A 23273-nucleotide genomic window follows, 5' to 3' on the forward strand; every position below is an offset into this window, starting at 1 on the left:
CGCTACCCCGACGCGCGTACAGGAGTCACACACCCCCCAACCACCTTCTACAACCAGCACAGTGCGAAGGAGGGCCCGTCACCCAGGATCTGGGAATGCAGGACTCAGCGTTGCCATGGTGAATTATCAGGGCAGGAATCCTGCTGGCAGTCACAAAAAAGTGCCCAAATTAGCCAGACAGTGGATGGGACAAGAAAATCTCACACAGTATCAGTCAAAAGTATGGACTAACCTACAGAGAATCGTTTGTTTTTCAAGATGACAATCCTATGCACGCCTTGTGGTTGCGCAGTATTATCTTGTGAACAAAGAGATGGACCGGTGCAACAGATGATGACCTGGTCCCCCACAAACCCCCGACCTAAACCCCGTAGAGCTGGTTTAGGTCTGTTGGCTATATCGGGAAGCTGGTTTGAAAGAATGGCAAGTCCGCAATGCTGTCAGCAAAGAAATGGAGGGGCTACTTTGGAAAGTCACGAATTTGAGAAAATTTGAACACTTCTCTTGCAAAATTTGATATTCATTACTTCATTGCCTTGAGACCCTTTATTATAGGGTAAGCAAATGCGAGAGTGAGTTAAAAGCAGGTGTGTCCAGACGTTTGACTGGTACTGTATGACAGCACCGCTTTATTCAGACGTTCTGGACAGTCTGCACCTCCAGAAAAATTGGGGTAACTTGATACAGGGCTATTTACTTAATTTAAATTCAAGTAAATGTTTCTAGTCCCTTCATTACTCTTATACCACTACTTGGAGATCATAACTATTGACCTCAGAAAGCAAATAAAATATCAGTAGTCTGTCACTGCCAACAATAGCACTGCTCTCGTTTGGCATTTGCTGAACACTGCAAAATAAAATGGTAATCATCAGCTCCTGGAAGATCAGACATTTATTGCTGAAGCACAAACTTTTGAACAGGAGTTGCAAACCCTGATTAGGCCTCATAATTATTCATTTAAAAGCACAGCGAAGCCCCAGAGATGGTTTTAGCGATGCCACTGCAAGGCAGGCGAACTTAACAGCTAATAAGCCACAAATCAAAGAAGGTTACTCTCCTTTTTGAATTACTAATCACTCGAATGCACCCTGAATGTCTATTACAAGCAAGCAGTAACACCTTAAGCAGCAAAAAGGGTCCTCAAACACCCCAGATTTACACCTAGAGTTCCTACTGTTCAATTATGTATCAGATTTGTTTGTCTACTGTTATGTGTCAGCCCTATAGAAAGTGTGGTTTGACAAATGGCATTGCCTCTCCAAAAAGAATTATATCTGAGTTGAAACATGGTGCAGACTGGATGGCAGTCTGACTTGTAGAATTCTGAACTTAGAATTGAAGGGCAAACTTCCAAAACTCACTCAGTCCCTCTTTGTTGGTTTTGAGATGAGGCTGCCAATGGCCTAAAGTCAGGCCTCCTCATCATATCAGCATGGGAACCGAAATGTAATCCAATGAAGAGCCTGCGTTAAATTTCCAAGACTCACCAAGTCCACAGAACTTTTCTCCATAACGTATCCCGTGAACTGAGTGAGTTTCAGAAATTTGCTCTCAGTGATACTTGGCTTCATACCTGTGGATGGCAGTCTGAGATCTAGAATTCAGAATCAGAATTGAGATCTTTTGGCTGAGGAGCTCAGGTGGCCTGGGCTGATGTTTATCCCCTTCACAATAAGCTGGCATTAGGTTGTGCTTGAAAAAAACTAACTAATTAACAAAGTGATAAAACTAACTGTTTTCTCCACTATAATTATCCCTGTGGCTTTTTCTTCACGTTTTTTTTCAGCATTACGTTTCTGAAGCATTTCAGACCATCGTAACTGTTAAAATGTGTTATCTTACCGCAAGAGATTTGGTCCTGAAAATTAAAAAAAAAAAAAAACCTCCAGGAAATACAACGGACAACATCCCAAAAACTCGTTACTTAGGCAATTGACTGAAACTCAGGAGGATTTTTTCTGCACAAGACGTAAATGAAGGCTTGACGGCCCGAATGAGCACCCTTGCTTCCAAAGCTGCCAGAACATACTGTGCTGCTACATTCCAGCGGCCCATCTTCCCGCTGGAGTTTCCACCACAAGGACTCGGTGGTTGAGCTTTTTCTGCCCGGTTTCAGAGACACGGGAGCTGGAATGCCGCAAATCCCACCCCAAACTCCTGCTCGTGTCGACGCTTTGTTGTAGAACAGTCGGTTACACAAGAGCAATGGCATGGAATATAAGAATGGATGAAAGCAGTGCATTCTCCCAGGGGCTTGTGCTATCCAGCAGATTAGCAGAAGCATTGGACAGGATCCCATCTGATGGACACAGGAACGCTGACACCCAAATAGGGCAGGAGGAACTCAAGACAGAGCTTGGTATTTCTGGATTGTCGGAACAGGAGCGGAAAACCAATGACTCAAGTATTCGCCAACTTAGGGCCAGAGAGTGGTCGTCAACATAAATGGCCGCCATCTTCCTGCATATCATCATCCCAGGATGCCATAGGGCTGAATCACTTGACTAATTAACTTGTGATTTGTAGACTGCCTCATCAAAAACTTGTGTTTTCATTGAGAGACTTGCCTCCACATGGAAGGCAGAAGGATGTGTTTGCTTTCTTCTTATGATGGATGTTTTCGCTGAGTGCTCATGGTGAGCTCCTTCTGGTGGCTTCTTGCCCTCACGCGTCTGCCTCTCCCAGCATCCTCCCCCCCCCCCCGCCCCGTGGTCTTCCATCGTTGCCATGATGTATTTCTGCTTGTCCCTTAGACGCAAGGCGCATCTGCAACCTCAACCCCTGCGTGAACTTGTTTCTCACTTGGCGCCGGGTCAGTGTGCCGAATCAGTGTTTACGGAGAAATGCATCTTGGCGCCGACTCATCCGCTACGGGGCGAGCCCTCCACTGCATCTCGGGGCGACGCGGTGGTCGGTGTTTCCGCCTCAAGACGCAGAGGAGCGCGGCCTAATTGAGGGCATCGGAATAAAACGGAGTTAATGAGAAAATGGAAAGGGGTGGCCCAGGCAAACCGGGCCGCACCAGGCAATTATCTCCCTCGACGCAGCCCGTGGTGGCTGCAACACCCCCACAGCAGATAAGCCCACTGTCATCTGTTAAAAAGCATACCCCCCTCTTTAGGAAACACAGTGAACAATGTGGAGAAACAAGCCATCCTTCAGCGCAAAGGAAGCTGGATCTGACAGCCTGAATGTGAGCTTGCATAATGTGGGCCATTTAGGCGGAGGGAAATTCATTTGCCAAAACGCGCGGCGTTGCGCGCACTCACGCCCCGGCCTCGCCCACCTGCCCGCCAGCGTACCAACGCTGATTTATTTCTCCTTCTCTCACAGCACGCAAAACACAAATACAGATTTATCCTCCGCCCCCCCACTACGCATCCTACTTAAAAAAAGACACCTGCGTGTGCATAGACTGTCACACGTGAGCAGGATGTTAGGCAGAGAAAGAGTGACACACACACACACAAACTCTCTCCTACCCACTCACACCAAGACCCCCCCCCCCCCCCACACACACACACACACACACAAGTTTATATTCATATCTCTGTGGAGGCTGCCCATTCATTTCTGTGGGAAAAACCCAAACCCCGACAATCACAACCGTAACCCCTACCCAGCCCTAATATTAACCATAAAAATTTTGCCATTTTTAGTTTTTTGATTGTAGTCACATATTTTAATCAAATTCAGCTTCCCTTTTGTGAGGACCGAAAAAATGGTCCCCACAACGTAAAAACATCAGGTTTTTATTACATTGTGGGGACATTTAGTCTCCACAATACAATGTACACCTGGTATCTCTCTCTCTCTCTCTCCTTCTCACACATAGACACACACCCACACACACAGACCCACACACGCATAAAGAGAACAGGAAAAAGCGCTGAGACAGCTGCCCACAGACAATGCCCCCCCCGTCACCCCCGAGGCCCCGCTACCCCCGTACCTGTAATGGCGGGTGTCTCTCAGGCCGCGATTGCTGGGGATGCGCTCGCTTTCACGCTGGTTGAAGGCGTACAGCTTGTAGGGGTCGTGACCTGGCTTCCATCGGCGCACGCTGAGGTAGCTCTTCTCCTCGAACTGCTCCAGGAGGTCGTCCCATTCTGCTTCCGTGAGCTGAAACACAACATTCTTCATTGGCGTTTCATCCCCGTAGCCGATGGCCAAAATGCAATGTGGGACTGATAAGAACCGATAAGAACAATAGTAACACCCCACCCTTCTAGTAAATAAGGGCCCCCTCCATTTTTGCGTAGAAAATGGATGGTCCTCATAGAAGCTGCTTTAAATGACAATTTAATTTTAATCAATAGTGGACAACAGGGCAACTGCTCAGAACAAACTACTAATTTTCTTACTTCCTGCCTATGCCTCTTCATATATATTTTCTGACTTTTAAATGTCTGGTTGGATTTCCCTCTGCACATTGCTATTTAAGAAATGCAATTATTTGAGAGTAAAATTAGGCCGTTCATGAGAGTTTCACTTACACAAAAGTGTTCTGAGGGCAAAAGGGAAAATGACCAGTTCATAGAGATGACCAATCAGATTGTAGAAGAGGTGGGTCCAAACAATTATAGGAGGCAGGATCATCCAATCAGATGTGTTGGGCCTACCTCCTCTAGGTGCTTGGACCCACCTCTTCTACAGTCTGATTGGTTATCTCTCTGAACCAATCATTTCTTGTTCTGCCCTCAGAATATTTTTCTGCAAGTAAGACTCCTACGAGCAAACCGACCATGTACAGAATTCCAAAGTATAAAATTAAAAAAAGTGTTTAAAAATGTACTTCAGAGCATGTATAGCGGCCTGGCTGTTGAACATGATGGGCCGCCCTTTCTGGCTGCGTTTGGCAGGTAGCATACTGTAGGCTTCCACAGCTAACTGCACGCTAACTTCCTGGTGCTGGAATGGCAGCAGTCGGAACAGGCAGGCAGTGTGACGGTTAAGAAATTGGCCATTTGTCAGACTCAGGAGGGAGCCTAATCACCCAAAACAGAAAGACTCAAGAGAAGCTTCTATCCTCAGGCCATCCGAGTCCTAAATCAGACCATGCCCCCACTCCCCTCATAGCATTACTTAATTGAAACAGGACTTTATATGCACACTGTTTTTATATTGCGGTGCTATTATAGCACAATGCACTTTAAAACTATGCACTGCCCTTACATTTATACAGTTATACTTATTCTATTGCACTCATTTCTTTACTTATTTTGACTTATTTTTACTTTTGTTAATGTTTGCACAGTCAAGGAGCGGCTCAGGGTACATTTCACTGTGTTGTTGTACTTGTATGACTACACATGTGACAAATAAAGATCTTGAATCTTGAATCTTGAATCCTTCCGAAAGATGCTGAATACTATTTGCTTTCTATGAATTCCATGTTTATACTGTAATTACAATGTATTCATAAAACATTATAAACATGGGGTAACGCTTTACATTAGGTGCACCTTCATAATGCATTCATTGAACATTCAGTGCGCTTTCATAAAGCATTCATAGAACATTCATAAGCAGCATGCAAGTACTGTACACCTTAACATCCTAACATCTCTCAACACCTTTAATACATATTAATAACAAATATTACATGATTATACAATTATAATGTTCGTTATTGTTGTATAATGTTCGTTATTAATGTATATTACAGCTGTTAAGGGATGTTAGGGTGTTAAGGTATACATACATGATGTTTATAAATGTTTTATGAATACTTAATGAATACATTAACAAGGTGCATAGAACGTTTTAGAAATGCAATATAAAAGCATTATGAAGGTGCAGTTAATGTAAAACATTACCAAACATGGCTATAAATATTTATTAAAAGCTCATAACACATTATATGCATGTTTTTATGCATTTTGAATGCTTTATGAAGCTCTCGTCTATAATGAGTTATAGATACCTTCATAATGCAATACAAGGATTCCATAATTATTATATCAACCAGTATACAGCATTATGAAGGTCTCAATAGTGCATTACATACAAGAGCTTCATTGCAGCTTATGAAGTATTATAATCAACACATTAATTCGCTATAGATAAATTATCAAAGGTACATTAATAAATATAACGAGGTGGAAAAAGGATTACTTCCCTTTGCCTCTTAAATGTCCCATTCACTCATTCACTTCTGAATATAGCACCGAATAGCAGATTAAATTCTTATCCAAAATCCCAATTTGAGACTATTAAGACTATCACTGAACACTATACCAGCAGTCTGAATAGCCATTGCATACACTTGTGAAATTATTGTCTATTATTACTTTGCTTCTCACTCTCAGAATGCTACTGTAAACAACAGGCATGGATGAAAGCAGAGATTTTTTTTCTAGACATCAAGCTGTAACATGCAAAAATGATGTTACTCTGGGGTTTGTGGTTGTCCTCAGAAGATATACTGCTAGCCCCAGAAGGACTGTATGCTACCGGACACTCACATGAAGACCCAGTGAGACGTCTGGGACAAATGGAACCGTTACACTTAAACTTGTACTGTTAGAGCTGTGCAGCTGTGTAACTGTTCCCGGGAGCAATCCTAGGGCGAGCAGCTTTCCGGCGAACACGTCGACTCCACTAACCCAAGCGTGATGCATTACAGGATTCCGTTTTCCGGGTAGACCGATTACACGCTACACTTTGCGAGGTATGTCGGACGGACTAAATGGGGGTAATTTTTCCGCTGAGAATGCGGACACCACTACAAAATGGCTGACACTAGGATCAGCACGCTATACAGCAATTTGGACACAGCTGCGACGGAGATGCGCGTCAGCTTTTCCCAAAAGGCTGTAGTCTTCTTAGCTGATGCTCTGTGAACGGAACAAGCCCCTCGGGTCACCCTATCCCGCAGAACCTCGCTTTTATTTGAGTGCCTTCCACTTTCTGTCTGAGGTCATGTGATTGTATGGCTCAGCTTCCAAAGAACACACTGAGAAAAATAAACCTGGGGAAAGTATTTGAACAAAACTAATAAATGGATGTCATTCAGATGGGTACAGCAGGGTCCTTGGTCCACGGTGGTTCCCAACCCCCGAGGTTGAATTTGAAATACTTCTGGAAAATTGTACAATAAGAAAAACTGTATACTGATTGTTGTTATGAAAAATATACATACATACATGCATAATATATTTGAATTTATATAACATGGAATCCTCAGACAATGGTAAGCAACCAGACCAGCTGATGATGCAAAGATTATGGGGACAAATATCATGCTCAGATGGGGAACTGGGGGCTCTGTAGCGAAATTTAATGCCAGTCCCCAGGGCTGCTGGGAAAGAAACTACGGAGGTTTGGGAGTTTGTGGGAAGGAATGTCACCCTCCCTCGCTGACCGCGGCACAGTCGTGTCTGATTTCCCATCCCGCGCAACATTCCCGGAGCGATGGCTGGCTATGGCGACAGTCACGCAGGCTGCTAATGTGTTACCCTGCCTTGTGCTTTATTGCATCGATTTTGCAGGCCCTCATCCACCGCCAGCGAGTTCTGCTAAAGGTCATGGCGATCACTGCTCTCCATTTTGCCTGAAAACCACTAAGAATTCAGTTTTATCCCCTGTCAGCAAAAGTTACCTATCTCTGTAATAAAAAAGGCGAAGGGACCAAGGTAATTTAATCACGTCTGAATGCCACTGGATCCAACAGCTTGTTGTCCTCAGGGAGAGGGGGAGAGAAATACTGGTAGCTTTGGGGGAAAATGGACGCTCTCTATCTTTTTTTGCCTAATATGTTCCCATCTCTGTCTCGCCATACAAGCCGTTTGCCCAAGGCCGGCCGACAGATTATGTCCGCGTGACATTTCCGCAGTCGACTCTTGCGGCTTCATCCTAGCTGGTGGCTGATGTTTTTATATATAACATTTCCTCCTTCATTTTTCTCACCTCCATCCTATTACAAAAAAAACGCAGTTCCAATGAAGCACCCGTCTCAGAGATGGTCATGCATCCTCTGGGGATTAGAACCCAGAACCAACCGCTTACAGCGCCAGTAATATAACCAGCAACCCAGCAGGAGTATTTAACATGAACAGCAAATTATGTAATAATCCGACATGCTGTAGCTGAGCAAAAAAGTCGTGTTCCTGCATAAGACTATAAATGGTGGGGAAATGGCTGATTTGATTAGCAGACAGTAATTTATTAAATTGCGCTGTAATTAACTGTACTGGTCCCTGTTACAGGGTATCGTGAAGTGGCTCTGCTTCCACTCTGCGTATCTTCAGGATACAGACTGTGCAGTCTACCAGCTCCCATAACAGAGTAATTTGAGAGCCTCATGCAAATTGGATAGACACAAAGGTCATTCTGAGGTCAGTCCAGAAAGGTGAGCATCGTGCACACCGAGGCGGCATGACAATCACATGTGACCACACAGAGGCACTGACATGCGCATGCGAAATGAGCGGGCCTATTATTACACATCCAAGCATGCAAGCGTGCATATATAGCGAATTTCCTGCATGCAAACATGCACATAAACAGGAATGCATGAAAACACCCCCAGTTAAAACGAACTCCGTGCTTAAAGTCTGTGTTTCTCAAACCAGTCCTAGGAGCCCATCAGACAGTCTACATTTTTGCTCCCTCCCAACTCCCAATGAATTGGGAGATAGCAAAAACATGGACCGTCTAGGTGTCCCCAAGGTCTGCTTTGAGAAATACTGCTTTAAGTAATAGTTAATAAAACTTAGTAACTTTCAAACAAACAAACATATAAACGAAAAGTAGCTGGTTAGAAAAAAATTAAAAACTTGTGAAAATGACAGCCACTTCCCACGCAAGAGAGACGTTAATGAGACAGTGGTCCACAGAACCACTCTGCGTCAAGAATTCCCCGGTAAGCAGAACTCGCTTTCCAGTCCTGTCAGTCACGAGGAGATGTCATGCCCCACGGATTTGCAAGAGGCACAACAGAAGCCCAGCGGCCCGCAATAGAGGACGGTAATTGCAGATGTCTGTTCCTTAAGATAGACTGTTTAGCATGATAATGGCTACAGTACAGTGAGCACAAGCATAACTTCAGCTCAAGAGCGCGTCCTGTAATGGGGAATTCTAATATAGTGCTTTCATTACAGCATTTCATTATCCCCTCTTGTTCCTGTGATTAAGGAAAACATCCATTTGAGTAGAAGATATTTACAGAGAATTTTAAGAGATTAACACAATAGGTTAATTTAATAAGGTATCCCTGCTGACAAGAAACCATCTATCACAGAAGGCTTATTTTTAACATCTGCATCCAAGCAGGAAGCACCTATCACTGCATCTTCTCTGAATGGTGTCCATGGTGGTCCTGACAGCCCAGCATGTTCGTTCATGATCACTGTGGCTGGATGTACATGGTTATCCCAGGCGCCTTCCTATGTTCAACTGCTTCATCAAATGACATGCTGTCACCGCCGGATGGGCTCTGGTCCAGTTGCTTCCATGGACATCAGGATCACCCAGAATCCAAAGTCCAGAGAGGTTCAACGCTGCAGGATATTCCCCCGAAGACCATGCCAGCCACCCTTCTGCTGTGTCTATACATTCTTCCAGTAAAAATCAATCAGTGAGCTGCCCAATCTTCGTTTGATTCAGTGCTCTTGGTCAAAGCACCGATGAAGATAACTTCTGAGGGCTTAAGGGATGTTAAAGAGCCGATATTAATTGTCCAGCTGCGTACAGGGAAGATGCTCCAGAAGGAAAATCGTGCCCAGAAAGCCACAGCTGCAGACAGGCAACAGTAACCAGAATCTGGGCCCTCCGTCGTCCTTGTTTAACCAACCGACTCTGCTGTGGAAGGTGCAAATGAGGCATCTCTTTGCCCACAGTGATTCTAACAGGACTTGGCACGGGTTGGCTGGGGGTCTGCATCCAAAGCTTCCATGCTGGCTGACTGGGGCTATCGGCTGGTGCCGTCTTGTGACAGATGGTGCAGTAGCTGGACAGAAGCCGCCCACCCCACCACCCCCCCACCCGCTGAAGGTCAGCGATGGCCAGCAGACGGTCTGTATATCTCCAGGATATCACCTCAAGGCGGTTATGGTGCTGCATTGAGCTAAAGGACACTCAAGAGCAGATCACACCTGAGGCTGAGCAGATCCCCACAAAGCCATGATGACCATGGTAACTATGCAGCTTTTGCATTTACTTGCATATGGCTCAATAAAACATAAAGCATTTAGATCAAAATGCTGTCTTCTTCGGCATTTTGTAAGAGCTCTGCGTCTTCATATGAATGACTATTTCATACTGGCACAGTGTTATCTAACCGGAAGAGGTCAGAGCCGCACTGTCCGCATTTGGCGGAGTGGGCGTGTCCTGGCTTTAGCTAGCTTCCAGGCTGTTTCACTATGCTCAGCCTTGAAGCTCTCATGGATGAAGAGCTTGTCATATCTACTCTTTTGTGAATCCCCAGAGGAAACCCTCCTGTTTCCTTCGACTTTGCCTTTGGACTATGTCCTTGGCTGCATCTCCCGTTTGCCCCTGACTTTCGTCGCATTTCTTCCTCTCCTGTTTGTGTCCTGGTATCTTAAACCTACTCGGCATGACTAAGACTCCCAAATGACCTTTCAGAAGTTGGCGGTCTTCAGTCCTTGAATACTCTCTTCTGTTTTTGACCAAGGTTCTAGACTTGGATGCAGAGTGTCAGCCCAAAACCATCTCCCCAGCTGCTCCTGACCGTTTGCAGATGGTCCAAAACTCAACAAAGTGTAGTTCCCTGCTACAATAGCCAAGGATCACCAGGAAACTGATGAAGGTAGATTTACAAATATTTATAACAGGCAGATCACGAGAAGTATCTACAGTATACACAGGTGCATCTATTTACCACTTTAATCGAAAGTGCTAGAAAATATTTTAACACAATAAAAATCCTAGCACATCCTTACCATTTCAAACACATTATGGTGTGGTGCATGGCACAGTTGGTTAGGATACCGTGTCTGTGAGTGGAAGGTCACTGGTTTAAATCCCTGGAGTAACAGGCTGATTTCTTAATTAGGCCCTCAGAAAGGTCCTGAACCCCTAATTGCTCAAAAAAATACACATTGCTTTGAATAAAATCTGCTAAACAAATAAAATGGAAATTACTGCATGTGATTTTTATTCAGAATGAAAGTACTGAATTTTTTTAAAAAATCTAAATAGTATGGTTCCAGTACTCTCTTCTGCACCTCTTACGTGTGATCTGTCCATTCAAGCCTGGTTTTTTTTTCCCTGCTCATTTTTTTCCTGAGGAGCTGAGCTCAGAGTTTGTGGCCCTTTCATGAAGTCTGAACTTTGAGGAGCAGAAATCCCCCTCTCTGAATGTCCCGTTCAAATTTATTAACCGGAAATTAAACAGCAATATAGCAAAGCGAGCGGATAAAAGGATCCATCTGTAGAATACAGATAAGATTGGATGAGTGAGACCCGCGAGCCTTTGAGACGGGAGGTGAGGCGGCAGAGCCGGTAGAGGCGGCAGAGGCAGCGCTGGTGACTGACCTCCCCTGCAAATCAGCGGCTGACCTAGCAAAGGACGGCGGGGCATATTAAGCCGAAGCCTGCTCACGTTGCACACGTGTCCTTTTAAATGACTTACTTAAGGTTAACGCGGGTACAGGGGGCTCGGCCGTCAGCGGGCTGCAGCTCCTCAGATGCTTCCATCCAGTAGCCGCCATGTCCTGCCTTCAGCAATCCCAGCACCAGCCCGTTGGGGAAGTTGTGTTATTTAAATGAATACGAACAGTTTTAATTTAATAAAGTTATTATATATACAGTAAATGAGAGATCTGGCCGGGGGAAACTCTCTAGCAGCTGAAGTCTACAGAATGTCAGAATGTCTTACGGAGTCTTTCAGCTTGACCATATAAGCAAAATAATAATAATAATAATATTAATAATCAAATAGAAATCTTGCAGCAGAATGTTTTAGAGCAGTGTATCTCAAGCCAGTCCTCTGGGACCCCCAGACAGTCCACGTATTTGGTCTCTCCCAGATAATCGATAACACAGAATTCCTGGTTCAGGTGTTTTCGGAGCTGGGAGGGAGTAAAAATGTGGACTGTCTAGGGGGGGCCAGGACCGGGTTGAGAAACACTGCTTTAGAGGAAATGCATGTGGACACAGGAAGAGCATAAGTTCTGGACAAATAGAAGGGAGGAAAACACACAGCCCTGCAGGTACAAGCCTACAGAACCAACTACTGAGGTCCCACACCACCACTATCATGTCATATACCTTTGTATGTTTGTATCATATACCTTAATATTTGATATATCTATCATAGCATATACCTTTTTATTACATCCATCACGCCATATACATTTATATTTGATACATCTTTCATATAACTTTGTTTGATATATCTATATAAACAACATATCTGAAATGTATAGAAGCCAAAGGTTTGTCATTTGACCCTTGCTTTGAAGAATGACACGAAAGCAGAGGGGCAGTATTTAATTTGGCTTCATTTGTTCCCACCGACCCAAAAAAAGAAACCTTTACATTTAAATTAAATGAAACACACCAATATCAAACTCTCTCCTACACCATTGCGCATAAGGCAATTGAAATCTAATCACAAGAGTCATGGAGTTATGGGTGACTGGATGATGACATGGCCAAGCTGACACGTCCTTTTTTGTGTCAAAGAAAATGCAAAGGACGCACCACGTTGTCCCCGTCCGACAGCGACATTCGGACAAGCGCCTGCGCTGTCTGATAAGGAAGAGCGGGACTCGGGAGTCACCGGTGCATGGAAAACGTCGGGGGACGTGCCGCGCATTCGGGAGCGGGAACGCGCAGAGCGACGCCGCCGCTTCGCACGCGCACGGAGTGCGAAGGGTCGCTGGTCCACACTGGTGCCCCTCCTAAGTTTCTGTGTGCCGAGGGGCGGGGGCGTCCCCAGTCCGCCTTCAGCCAGCGGTCACGCACTCGGTTTGTTATTAAATGCCGGCGCATAGTTTGGCTGGCAGCGGTTCAAACCGCTCCTGGGAACACTGGGGGCAAATGAAATTTGTCGAAATAAACCTCATAAAAATCAAAACTCACAAGGCACCAGATTCCATTAGACAGGCTGCATGCTTGAAAGCGAAATGTGCTTATGTTTGTGCACCGTGTTCCCGATGAATTATAGAGTTGGTTTTGGCGTCTGGTTTGAAAAGAAATGATTTATTTAATATACCGGTGTCTGGTCCGTGCAGCGATGGATGCGTGAAACTATTATCATTACACCGGTCGTTATCTCGGTACACTTTCCCCGTGACACCATGAAACATTTCATTCAGCTCACGAGAGATCTGGTAGGTAAATGGTAAATACTTACATTTTATTTTACTTTATACATAGAGTGGGCAATAAACAGAATTAGTGCCTATTCTTCCTAGGCACACACAAATATTGCCACAGCCTCTCCAGGAACACGTTTCAGTGGTTTTTCTCCAAGTGGAATGGTAGCAGTAGATCCCAAAAAGCTATGCTATGACCTTCAAATGAGTGCTATTTATGTTCAATGGCATGAAAAGCATACTCAGATATACCCACGGTGCACATGCTCCTACTGACTAAAAATAATGTCTTTATAGTCGCTCTTCTGTGGTGCGAAAACTTTTTTTTGGTGCTAAAATAATATCCAAAATAATAAACCAGTCTAGCTTTTATACCGATCATATTTAGCTGTTGGACGGAATGTGGATCAATGGGCAGCAGTGAGGATTGTGGGATTGATTCCCACCCCAAACACCGTGTTAGATCTGGACGTCCTCCTCGTTATTCTCAGCATACTCCGGCTCCGTCCAGCCCCACTGCTTTGCAGTTGATGTGGATTGTTTTCCCTAAATTGCCCATAGCTTGTGACTGTGAAGGATTAACAAGCTCTCCAGGGTGGCACTGCCGTTCGCCTTGGAATCGTCTCCAGGTCTATACAAGCAGTTATGTAAGATGGATCGATATTAAGAGGTAAAGTGAAAGTACTCAATTCTCTCCTTCCTTACAGCTAGTATATTATTATATACCCTTATTATATTATACACCCTTATTAAATTACACCATGCGGGGCAGACACCACCACAGTAATTACACTGCTCTGAGATCCTGACGTGATGAAAGGCGAAAATTGATTGGAGATATTCAAGCCTTTCATCTCTTAAAAACACCAGCTACCTTAAAACTGGCTGGTTTCAAGCCTCAAAGTCGAGCTGTCGATTGCCATTAACTGGTCCCTTTAAATAGCAGCCCGGCGGTCCTGCAGCTCACCGCTACGAGAACTTAAGGTGTGATTGTCTGCTAACTCTGAGCAATGCTGACTCAGCACCTTATAGGCAACCTGCATCTACAACCTGCATTTACTGCTCTTTATACATGCATTTTTCAAAACTAATTTCAGAGGCTTGTTCCCAAATGACTGTTCATTTTTAAAGTTGTGCTGCTTCGTTCCTGGTAGCTTACCAAGGCCGGGCACTCCAGTGTGTGGAAGTCTGTTGACAGGAGTAGCTCTCCCAGAACGATTTGTTGCAACACTGATCCACAGAGGGTTATCTGGCCATCTTCAGGGCCTCCGCTGCCCAAACACAACAGAAACTCACCATCTGGCCACGAGGTTGATGCCAAAAACCCCCTTTCTGGATGACACAATTTTTGATTAGCGTAGGGAAAAAGGATTCATTGAGCCCCTGGTGGTCCAGCCATTCAGATTTGATTTGGCCCACACTGGCTAACAACACAGGGCAGGACTGACTAACACAGACGCTCCTCACTGAATTATGATGTCACTGTGCCCTGGGTAATGTCTCTGATAGTTCTCCTTTACTCAAGGTCACAAAATGAAAGAAAAAAAATGCATTAAATTTTCCACCGTGCAATCAAAGGCGGTCTCAGCAGGGACACGGACCTCAGTGCCGGGCAGTCGGTGTGGTAGCCTTGGATCGAAAATTAAACGGTGCTCTTCTTAGGTGGAGGGAAACAACAGCCACATTGAAAAATGACAGGTAAAAATCGTTTTCCTCCCAGCTGCGCGGCTCCCACATATGGAGGTCGGCAGAGGTTCCCCGGCTACTGATGAGGAAACTTAATTACCAAAGATACTTCTCTGCCGGCGCCAGCTACTGAATGTTATTTGGGAGGCTGCGCTGGAATTGGGTCTAAAGCTACAAGCTAAATGTTGTTATTAAGGCCATCCGGGGCAGGTGTGGAAGGTTTGTGTAATTGTGGCGGGAGGCTGCAGACGCCTTCCCTCCATTCTCACACACCTCCCGTTTCAGCAAGTCTCCAGAACGCCAGGAGACCAAAGGAGAGAGAAATCTCTGCTTCGCATCGTTTGCTGGTTTGTTTATTCTGCCGAAAATGAAATTCCTCAGTCGCGCCTCTCGTTTTATTCACGCTCATTATGAGAAATTCATCAGTGACATACATTTACTGAAAGAATTAAGATTAAGACGCTGGATTTTTTTTCCCTCCTTAATACGACTACACAGGATGTAGATTTAATTTTCATTTTGACAAGATAAGAGGGACAGCGGGATAAGGGGTGAGCCATGCAAGGGCGGGCATGCGAGAAGTGTGTGGGAGGCACACATCCATGCGCGTTCCGGTCCATGCGACATTCGCATTTCTCCTGATCCTGTATCGGGAGAGATGGACGGGGCGACAACCCGCAGGTGACCCTCCTGCTCAGGTGACTTTCTGATGGGAACCTTAAGGATCAGGGTGACATTTAAAAATAATTATAGTAATAATAAAAGGAAGAAAAGTCACTGTTTGATCTCACCGTTTTATTAAGATTGCCATTAGACATGGGATCTCAGGGACTCTGTGAGCTCAGCCTGCTATTGTCACTCTCCTTAGAGCCCATTACTGATCTCATCTTTGTCGTAATGGTACCAGTGATCAAAGACACAGCCAAGAAAAACACTTTGGTTCCTCTGCCTTGAAAAGGACAACGAACGACTAGGAAATTTACACATAAGGCCAGCTAGTACAGGGTAGCATTGTGGATGCAGAAATAATACCTTGATACACACTGATGATAAACCTGTTACTTGGGATTACAGGGTGTGCTCTGGGGATTCATTACTGGAAAAAATGAAACAGGCATATACTAGGCCAGCTCAGTGGGCAGCACCGTGGTCACATGGGGGCCTTGAATCGTGGCCCTGGCTCTGTGTGTGTGCGGAGTTTGCATGTCCACCAGCTTCTCCAGTTTCCTACCACAGTCCAAAGACATGAGGTTAGGTGAACTGTTTTTTTTTCTAAATCATCTAGGGCACTTAGTCTGTGATGGATTAGCGGTCGATCTGGGGCGTCTCCTGCCTGATTCGTACACCACACATTTGGACAGAATAAGAGAAGCAGAACATACAAGGACAAACACTATCCCCATGTACTGTTGGAATAAAATACGAGGTTTAATTACTTTATTCTGACCCCTGCTGTTCCACCGTGGTACAGTGTCTATTATAACATCGGTGACTAAATATCAGGCCAGTCAATTTCCATATCCACTCATCTATTGCAGGGTCACTGTGGGCCTGGAGCCCATCCTGGGAAGCAGAGGGCATTAGCTTGGGGGGGGGGGGGGGGCTGGTTGAGATGCCAGGGCACACACCTGACCACCCACAGAGGTCATTTTACAGACATCAATGACAATATATACATACACTGTAAAAGTTACTTAAAGAACTGGATTGAGTGACATACATGTGTCATTGTTTTTGTCTGTAATGGTCTGTTGATCTCCCCCTTTAACATGTGACTCCTGTGAAATATTAGGGGGGGGGGGGGGGGGGGCTTCCCTCTATCAGTCACTGGCTTCCTTTTCATTCCACGCAGGACATTGTTGCAGGTGGACACTGCTCGCTCCATCCTGCCCATAGTCTTACTTTACTGGCTGACAGCACATGTTGCTATGGAGCAATGAAGCCCAACCAGTAATCCCATGCGATGGGCCACCGGCTGATGTAAGTAATATATCACTTTATTAATTTGACCCCATACAATACAATCAAAGGAGACCATCATGACCAGTGTCACAACCCCCAACACTGTCACAACTCTGGAAGCTGTCACAACAATGAATACTGTCATGACTCTGGACACTGTCACAACCCCTGAGACACTGTCACCACTCTGGACACCATCACAACCCCAAGCTCCAGAGAAACAGCTGAACAGCAGCCAAAACAGAACCGTACGTTCCATCTGAATCATCCAGTGCCATGCAGAGAGCCATTATCCTCTACCAGATACCTGCTTCTCACTGAAGATCTCAAAGGAAGCTGCCCTGGGAGACGCATTGCATGCTGGGTAGAAACAAATCATCAAGTAGGCCCATGTGACTCCGACCCCCACATGGTGCGTCTCCTGATGCCCTTCCCCATGTGACATTGCTCCTGTATTTTCGGTTCATCACACCCACATCACACCCACCTAATTACAGGTTGTCCACAAGGAAAACATGTTATCTTTCACCATCACCTGTAAATATAAGGGAGTTACTGCAGCTGGGTAATGAATGAGTAACCTGGTTTACTGGGTATATATCAAGTCGTTGAGCTCCCAAACAATACACTGCAGCCTAAGGCCCCAGAAATGGTAAAAACAAAAACAAAAACAAAACACGAACAAAGACAAAACATGAACACACGCACTTACACATGAGTCAAAGCCATTTAATTCCCATTACTGTGAAATTCACTGATAAAAATAATGAATGCAAAAAAAAAAGAATAATGTACAAAAATGAAAATTTAATTTGTTGCTATCCACAAGTTTTTTCTCTAGTATAAAAATGCAATTTTCTTGTTTGAAATATCTTTAAATGCTTGAAAAGTTTAAGATTAAAAGGGTACATATTAGCCCTCTCTTTTACACCTCCAGAGTAAAACCATTTAATTCAACAATTTCATTCCTGGTGATAAAATAGTGTTGTTTGTTTACATATGAAGAGTGCGCATTAAATTAACACTGCAGATTGAACGAAAATAAATAAACACACTTGATAAGGAGCCGACAAAACGTAGCCCTGAGTCACTAGCGCACGTGAATACGGTGCTGAGTACGTTCGGTATGAATACTACCTACTTAGTGGTGGGCAACCGCAGACAGGACGTTAATGATACCAGATATAGTGATTAGTGAAAAGCAGCCTATTGATTGCAGGGATTCAAATCCAACGCAGGCACTGACCTAATTGTAATCGAGTACGATTGATGGATCGCCTGAAGATGCCACTTAGACGCATGCATTATGCTAAAGCACTCAAGGCATCCAATGAAGCCAGCTAATACTAAATATATGCAAAACAACATGGAAACTATGGCTTTTGGGGGTGAGGGACATAAATATATACATACATATAAATGTTATATTCTGATCAGCATAGTATTAAATACTTTTTAGGGCCTAAAAAGGTAGACCAGCTTGAGAAGCCACTTCGTCACTTCGCTATGTAGCCTAATGTATTTGTATATGACAGCGAATGCAATCAAAATGAACTTTCTTCTAAAAACACTCCATCGTAAAAGCATGCCCACATATATGAAAAAGACCACTAATTCTGTATCATTTTCAAAAAAATTCCTCGTTCCTTTTCTGGCCGCCGGTATCTGCAGAAGCTTTGCCTGTCACTTTATGTTAGTGCTTTAATTATTACACATCAGCGTATGATCGTGTTTAACAACGTGCATTTCCAACATCACGCAAGGATTTAAATGGGTGGAGCGAAAACTTGCCATCAATTGCGGACCCAAGTAGTTGCTCATCGCTTCTCATGGCTATGCGCCTAGAAAAAATACCCCACCGCTCCGCCAGTAAATCCACTGTACGCTGCCTTTCATTTCACGCCCATTTAATGGCACAGTGTTTTTACTGAAACCTATTGCTTGTATAGAAAGCTGTTACTATTAATACTTTAAACGGTACCTTTGGGGAACTACACTTCTAAGCGTTGATTTTATTCATATCGGCAAATGCATTATGGAAAAACGTCGCATCAGAATAATCGCTTTTCTTTCATCCAAGCATTAAATTACACAATTAATCCTGATACAAATATAAGAATGCAACCCATTTACTTAAAACACGTTGTAGTCAAACCTTAAATATCTGCGCCTCAATTCTCACAAAAATTATAGTCAGGACATAATTAAAGTGTGAAAAGCTCGAGTCAAATCACATTCCTTTGTTACACATCTTTTACCTTTCCAACAAGTAGGCTACAGTTTGCAAGTCAATAATAACACAATAGATTATACAAACTTCATTAATAACATTTTGTATTTGCACAACTCGGAGTGTATCTCTGCAAACCACACAAGCACTTCATTGTTGACACTGCAAAAAGTTATAAAAGCGACATGGTTACGGATGCAGGCTATAGATGCTAAGATAATTAATAGGCTAATTCGCATTTTGTCCACCCATCACGCACGATCATGCGTAGGCAACCAATGAATTACTGCAGTGTCAAACTCAAATGCGTTGAAAAAGTACATTTCTCAAAGAAAAAACTTTTTAAAATAGTTGAAAATCAATACTACTCAACAGACAACTATCAATATCGCCATGCTGTCTACAATGTTGGAAAAGGAGAATTTATGTTTTGTATACCCTGCATTTTAAACTTGCGTTGAACGACGCAATCATCGTTAACATCAAAATTGGATCTTACCTGTAATATCAAACCTGAGGTTACCTATAAAGAATCTGCAGTTTTTCAAAATTTACTGTATGAATTGCCAAAGTCGGTCTTAAACCGCTCACCTTTCTATCCTGCTCGTCTTCCGTCTCCAGATCAGATACTTTCCTCCTACTTAACAGTATCAAATACAGAAGTGCAGCAACCCAGAACAACGTAGCCAGCGCCAAAGTCAGCTTTCGAGAAACCCTCTTCATCTTTCAAAACGTATCAATCAGCGTCGCTCCAGCCCCGGCTACGAACGCGGCATTTCTAGAAAAAGTCGGCCGGCGAAAAGGCGAGTTTTAACCTCACTCGCTTCTTCATAAGTCCGGCAGGCGCGCCCAGCCTCCCCAAAGCCGCGTCCTGCCAGCTGCTCTTCGTACGCGCTTTCCAGGACCTGCCGATGCGCAGGAGGAGCGAGGTACCCCGCTAGATGCGGTCTCGTTTGCTTCAAGTCACACTTTAATATACCCTGATTATATGGATGACTTTCGCGCCACCTACCGTTCAGATCTCGCAACCATCATTCGCGTGCTACCCAAAATGTCTTATACGTACCTTAAAACTTAAATGTGATGAGAGCTTTAATGGGCGACACTGTTTTTATACATTGTACTTTTTTGGATTTTCCCTTTACTGATTTTTTCTTTTCTATTGTTTGTTTACTCGTTATGATATTCTCTTCTGTTATTTTCTTTTCTTTTTTTGTGGGGACTGAAGTTGTTATAATGAATACGAATCTACATTATGATGCTGCTTGATTTCCAACGCCGTTATATATATATATATATAAAAAAAACATTTAATTGACTTCAGCTAGCCTAATTTATAACGTTCCCACATAAGGTCTAAAACATGCATTTTGCATAAGCAGTATGAATTATTTTACTGTTGCTGTGTATAGTGTTGTAGTTGTTTTGCGCTCCGTTTGATTCTTGTACAGAGTCAGCGTTAATTGAATAGGTTTCTCTTGCGAGACTGCAGTGCCTTGGGGAACAGTTCAGTTGTGCTTGCTTTAGCATTCTAAAGAAATATTACTGTGCTGGGCGTTGTTGGTGTTTATGCAGAGGCAGATGGACATATAGAAAGAATAGGTGAGTAGCATGAACAGGTGGCAAAGAGACATTTTGGGATATTAATATGTGTTGCATGGATTAACATTGGCTGCGTTTCCTGACAGTTGATCCCTTTTGGGAAATTGAGCTAAATTGGGAAACTAAAATCAAATATATCAGCGTAACACTGCAGACTGACTTGTGGTCTTCCACACTGGTATGTCCTAATAAAATGGTCCTTAAATGTCACACGATTATATTGATGAGCCAGTTTCTGCCTTTTAAATTCATGTACTGGACATCATATATTGGATAAGCTAAGTTTAGCTGGTTATAAGAGTTGTTCCACAATTTCATGCCAGAGATGGAGTCTGTTTTTTAAAAAAACATTTAAAAATGATGATATAGAAAAACATTTAAATTGGTTAAACATTTATTTATAAGGAATAAATATTAAAACAACGAGTAATACTGTGGCCTCTCACCTCCAATGTTTAGGGTTCAGTTCCCACCCTGGAACTATCGTAATGTTTGAATGTTCTCCAACTGTTTGTGTGGGTATTCTGTCGTGGTTTTGTGAATTTCCACTTTGCTCTTAGTGAGGGTGGGTGTGTCCTTTGTCTTTTCAGGGCGTACCCTGCCCTTTGCATCCTGGGATCTCTGCATTGCATAAACAGTCATGGGCAAAAGACAATTTCACAGTTACCAAATGTTTCTCCAGGAAAAACAGAATCATGACATGATATCTGAGTCATGAGAAAAGCTGGAAAGCATCATTTTCAACTCCATTATGATCTGACACATTCCTCTGCGGACCAGGGGCAAGTCTAGGATTTGACCCTAAGGGGGTCTCACCCCCTCAAGAAACATGGGACATCACCACCGCCCTGTCAATAAAATTTGCTGAGAGGAGGTGGTGCAGCCCCACAATAAAGTTTGTTGAGAAAATCTGGGTGGGTAAATGGTTTTAGAAAAATATTTTTCTGGGGAGCTGAGATAAATAGGGTCTAGAACCACAGATGCTGCAGATCTGCCGAGAAAAACCCTTTGCATACAGCCCAGCCTTGGAGTATAGAGGACCCTTAACAGCAGACAGTTTGATTTGCCGAGTTGGCCAATCTTACATTACTCCACCTGTTTTACCTTAAAGCCTAGGGGCTGTCATTTCCATTAGGTGGAGGTCCAACAGTGATTTATTTAGCTCACATCACATCACATCACATCACATCACAGAGTGCAGTGGCATCATTATGTGGCACTCAGTTGTTGTTGTTATTGTTCTGGCTTTTCTAATTCCCCATGGGTAAAACCTTCATTTAGAAAGCAGACTTATCTCTGAAAGGCTGGCATCAAATTCTTTTTTTTACAAAGCAAAAAAGAAAAGGAAATAGACTTTGGCTGGGTGTTACAGCAATATTAATTCAGCTTCAAAATGAAATAAAATGTTAAATAATTCAGTTTTTACCCTTTTAATAACCCTTGAATGAGAATAGGCTACATCAAAAAGTCAGTGATTGGAGACTACGTCTTATAGAATATTAATGCCTTCATGGAAGGAACGGAAAAGAAAATGCTTAGTTACTCAAAATTGAATTAAATATATAACATTTCGATTATGTGCAGCAAAGTGCCCATCCTTTGTAGAGAGAGGTGCCATTTATTGCTCAGAATTTTAATGAAAGAAAATCTGTAAAATATGGTGGACTTGTTTCAATCAGCCAACAAGTTCTTGGCAGAAACTAAAATACTATTTTGTAATTATCATAAAAACATGTTTGCAACTCATGATAGAAATACAGTCAATTAGAATTCAAATTTGATCAGTTGAATAAAAGATATTGAAATCACCCATCGTTAGTCACCACTTATTCAGTATGGGATCACAGTTGGTATGAAGCCAGGTCCTGGAGTTAGATGGCAGTGGGTACCCTGGATGGGATTCCAGTAACTGACAGGACGCACACACTCTGGTCAACTTAATGACACCAGTTCACCTGTGTGTTTGTTTTGGACTTTGGGGGACAACCGGAGCACCCAGGGGAAACATGGGGAGGATTCGTAAACTTCACACACAGAACCAGGGGTGGAAATCAACCTTGTAGATGTGGAACTCAACCTTGTAGATGTGGAACTCAACCTTGCAGATGTGACACTAGTGTTAATCCCTGTGCCAACCGTAATAAACTCAAATGAATGAATTCCAATGAAATTATATTAACTGCACCTCAATTGCAAATTTGGGGTTGTTTTGAATAAAAATTATAAAATGTTGGAGGAATGCCTGAGAAATTAAAGATAATTAAAAACAGGTAAACAATTTACATCTCATGGATACCTGTCTTTTCAATACAAACAATAATATAGTCACTTGTGTTTGTAATTTATTTACTTATTTAGCTAAGGTGTATCAGTGTGTAGGTCCACTGTAGCCCTTTAACGTCCTTGCAAGTGAGCTGAGGGAAGATTTATACCTTGTACACTAGCGACCTCTGGCGGTAACAAACACGTTAATCGACAGTGCTGATGTTTACGATCGAGTAAAT

At 43.4% G+C, this 23273-nt stretch overlaps 1 protein-coding gene across 2 annotated transcripts in view; it reads right to left on the reverse strand.

Moving 5' to 3' along the window:
• Window positions 1-20091, reverse strand: part of galnt14 (UDP-N-acetyl-alpha-D-galactosamine:polypeptide N-acetylgalactosaminyltransferase 14 (GalNAc-T14)) — a 71296-nt gene extending 51205 nt beyond the window's left edge. Inside the window, exons 1-2 of one of the 2 annotated variants that reach the window (XM_023840932.2) lie at window positions 19759-20091; window positions 3956-4125 (exon numbers count right to left, since the gene is read on the reverse strand). In XM_023840932.2, the coding sequence (XP_023696700.1) occupies window positions 3956-4125; window positions 19759-19890 (302 nt within the window). In that variant the 5' untranslated portion in view covers window positions 19891-20091. Of the gene's footprint in view, window positions 1-3955; window positions 4126-6611; window positions 6691-19758 lie in introns of those variants that run through there. The other variant, XM_023840933.2, reaches the window with a different exon arrangement.
• Window positions 20092-23273: the final 3182 nt, after the last annotated feature.

This window comes from Paramormyrops kingsleyae, chromosome 19, assembly GCF_048594095.1.
Source record: "Paramormyrops kingsleyae isolate MSU_618 chromosome 19, PKINGS_0.4, whole genome shotgun sequence".
Classification (NCBI taxonomy): domain Eukaryota; kingdom Metazoa; phylum Chordata; class Actinopteri; order Osteoglossiformes; family Mormyridae; genus Paramormyrops; species Paramormyrops kingsleyae.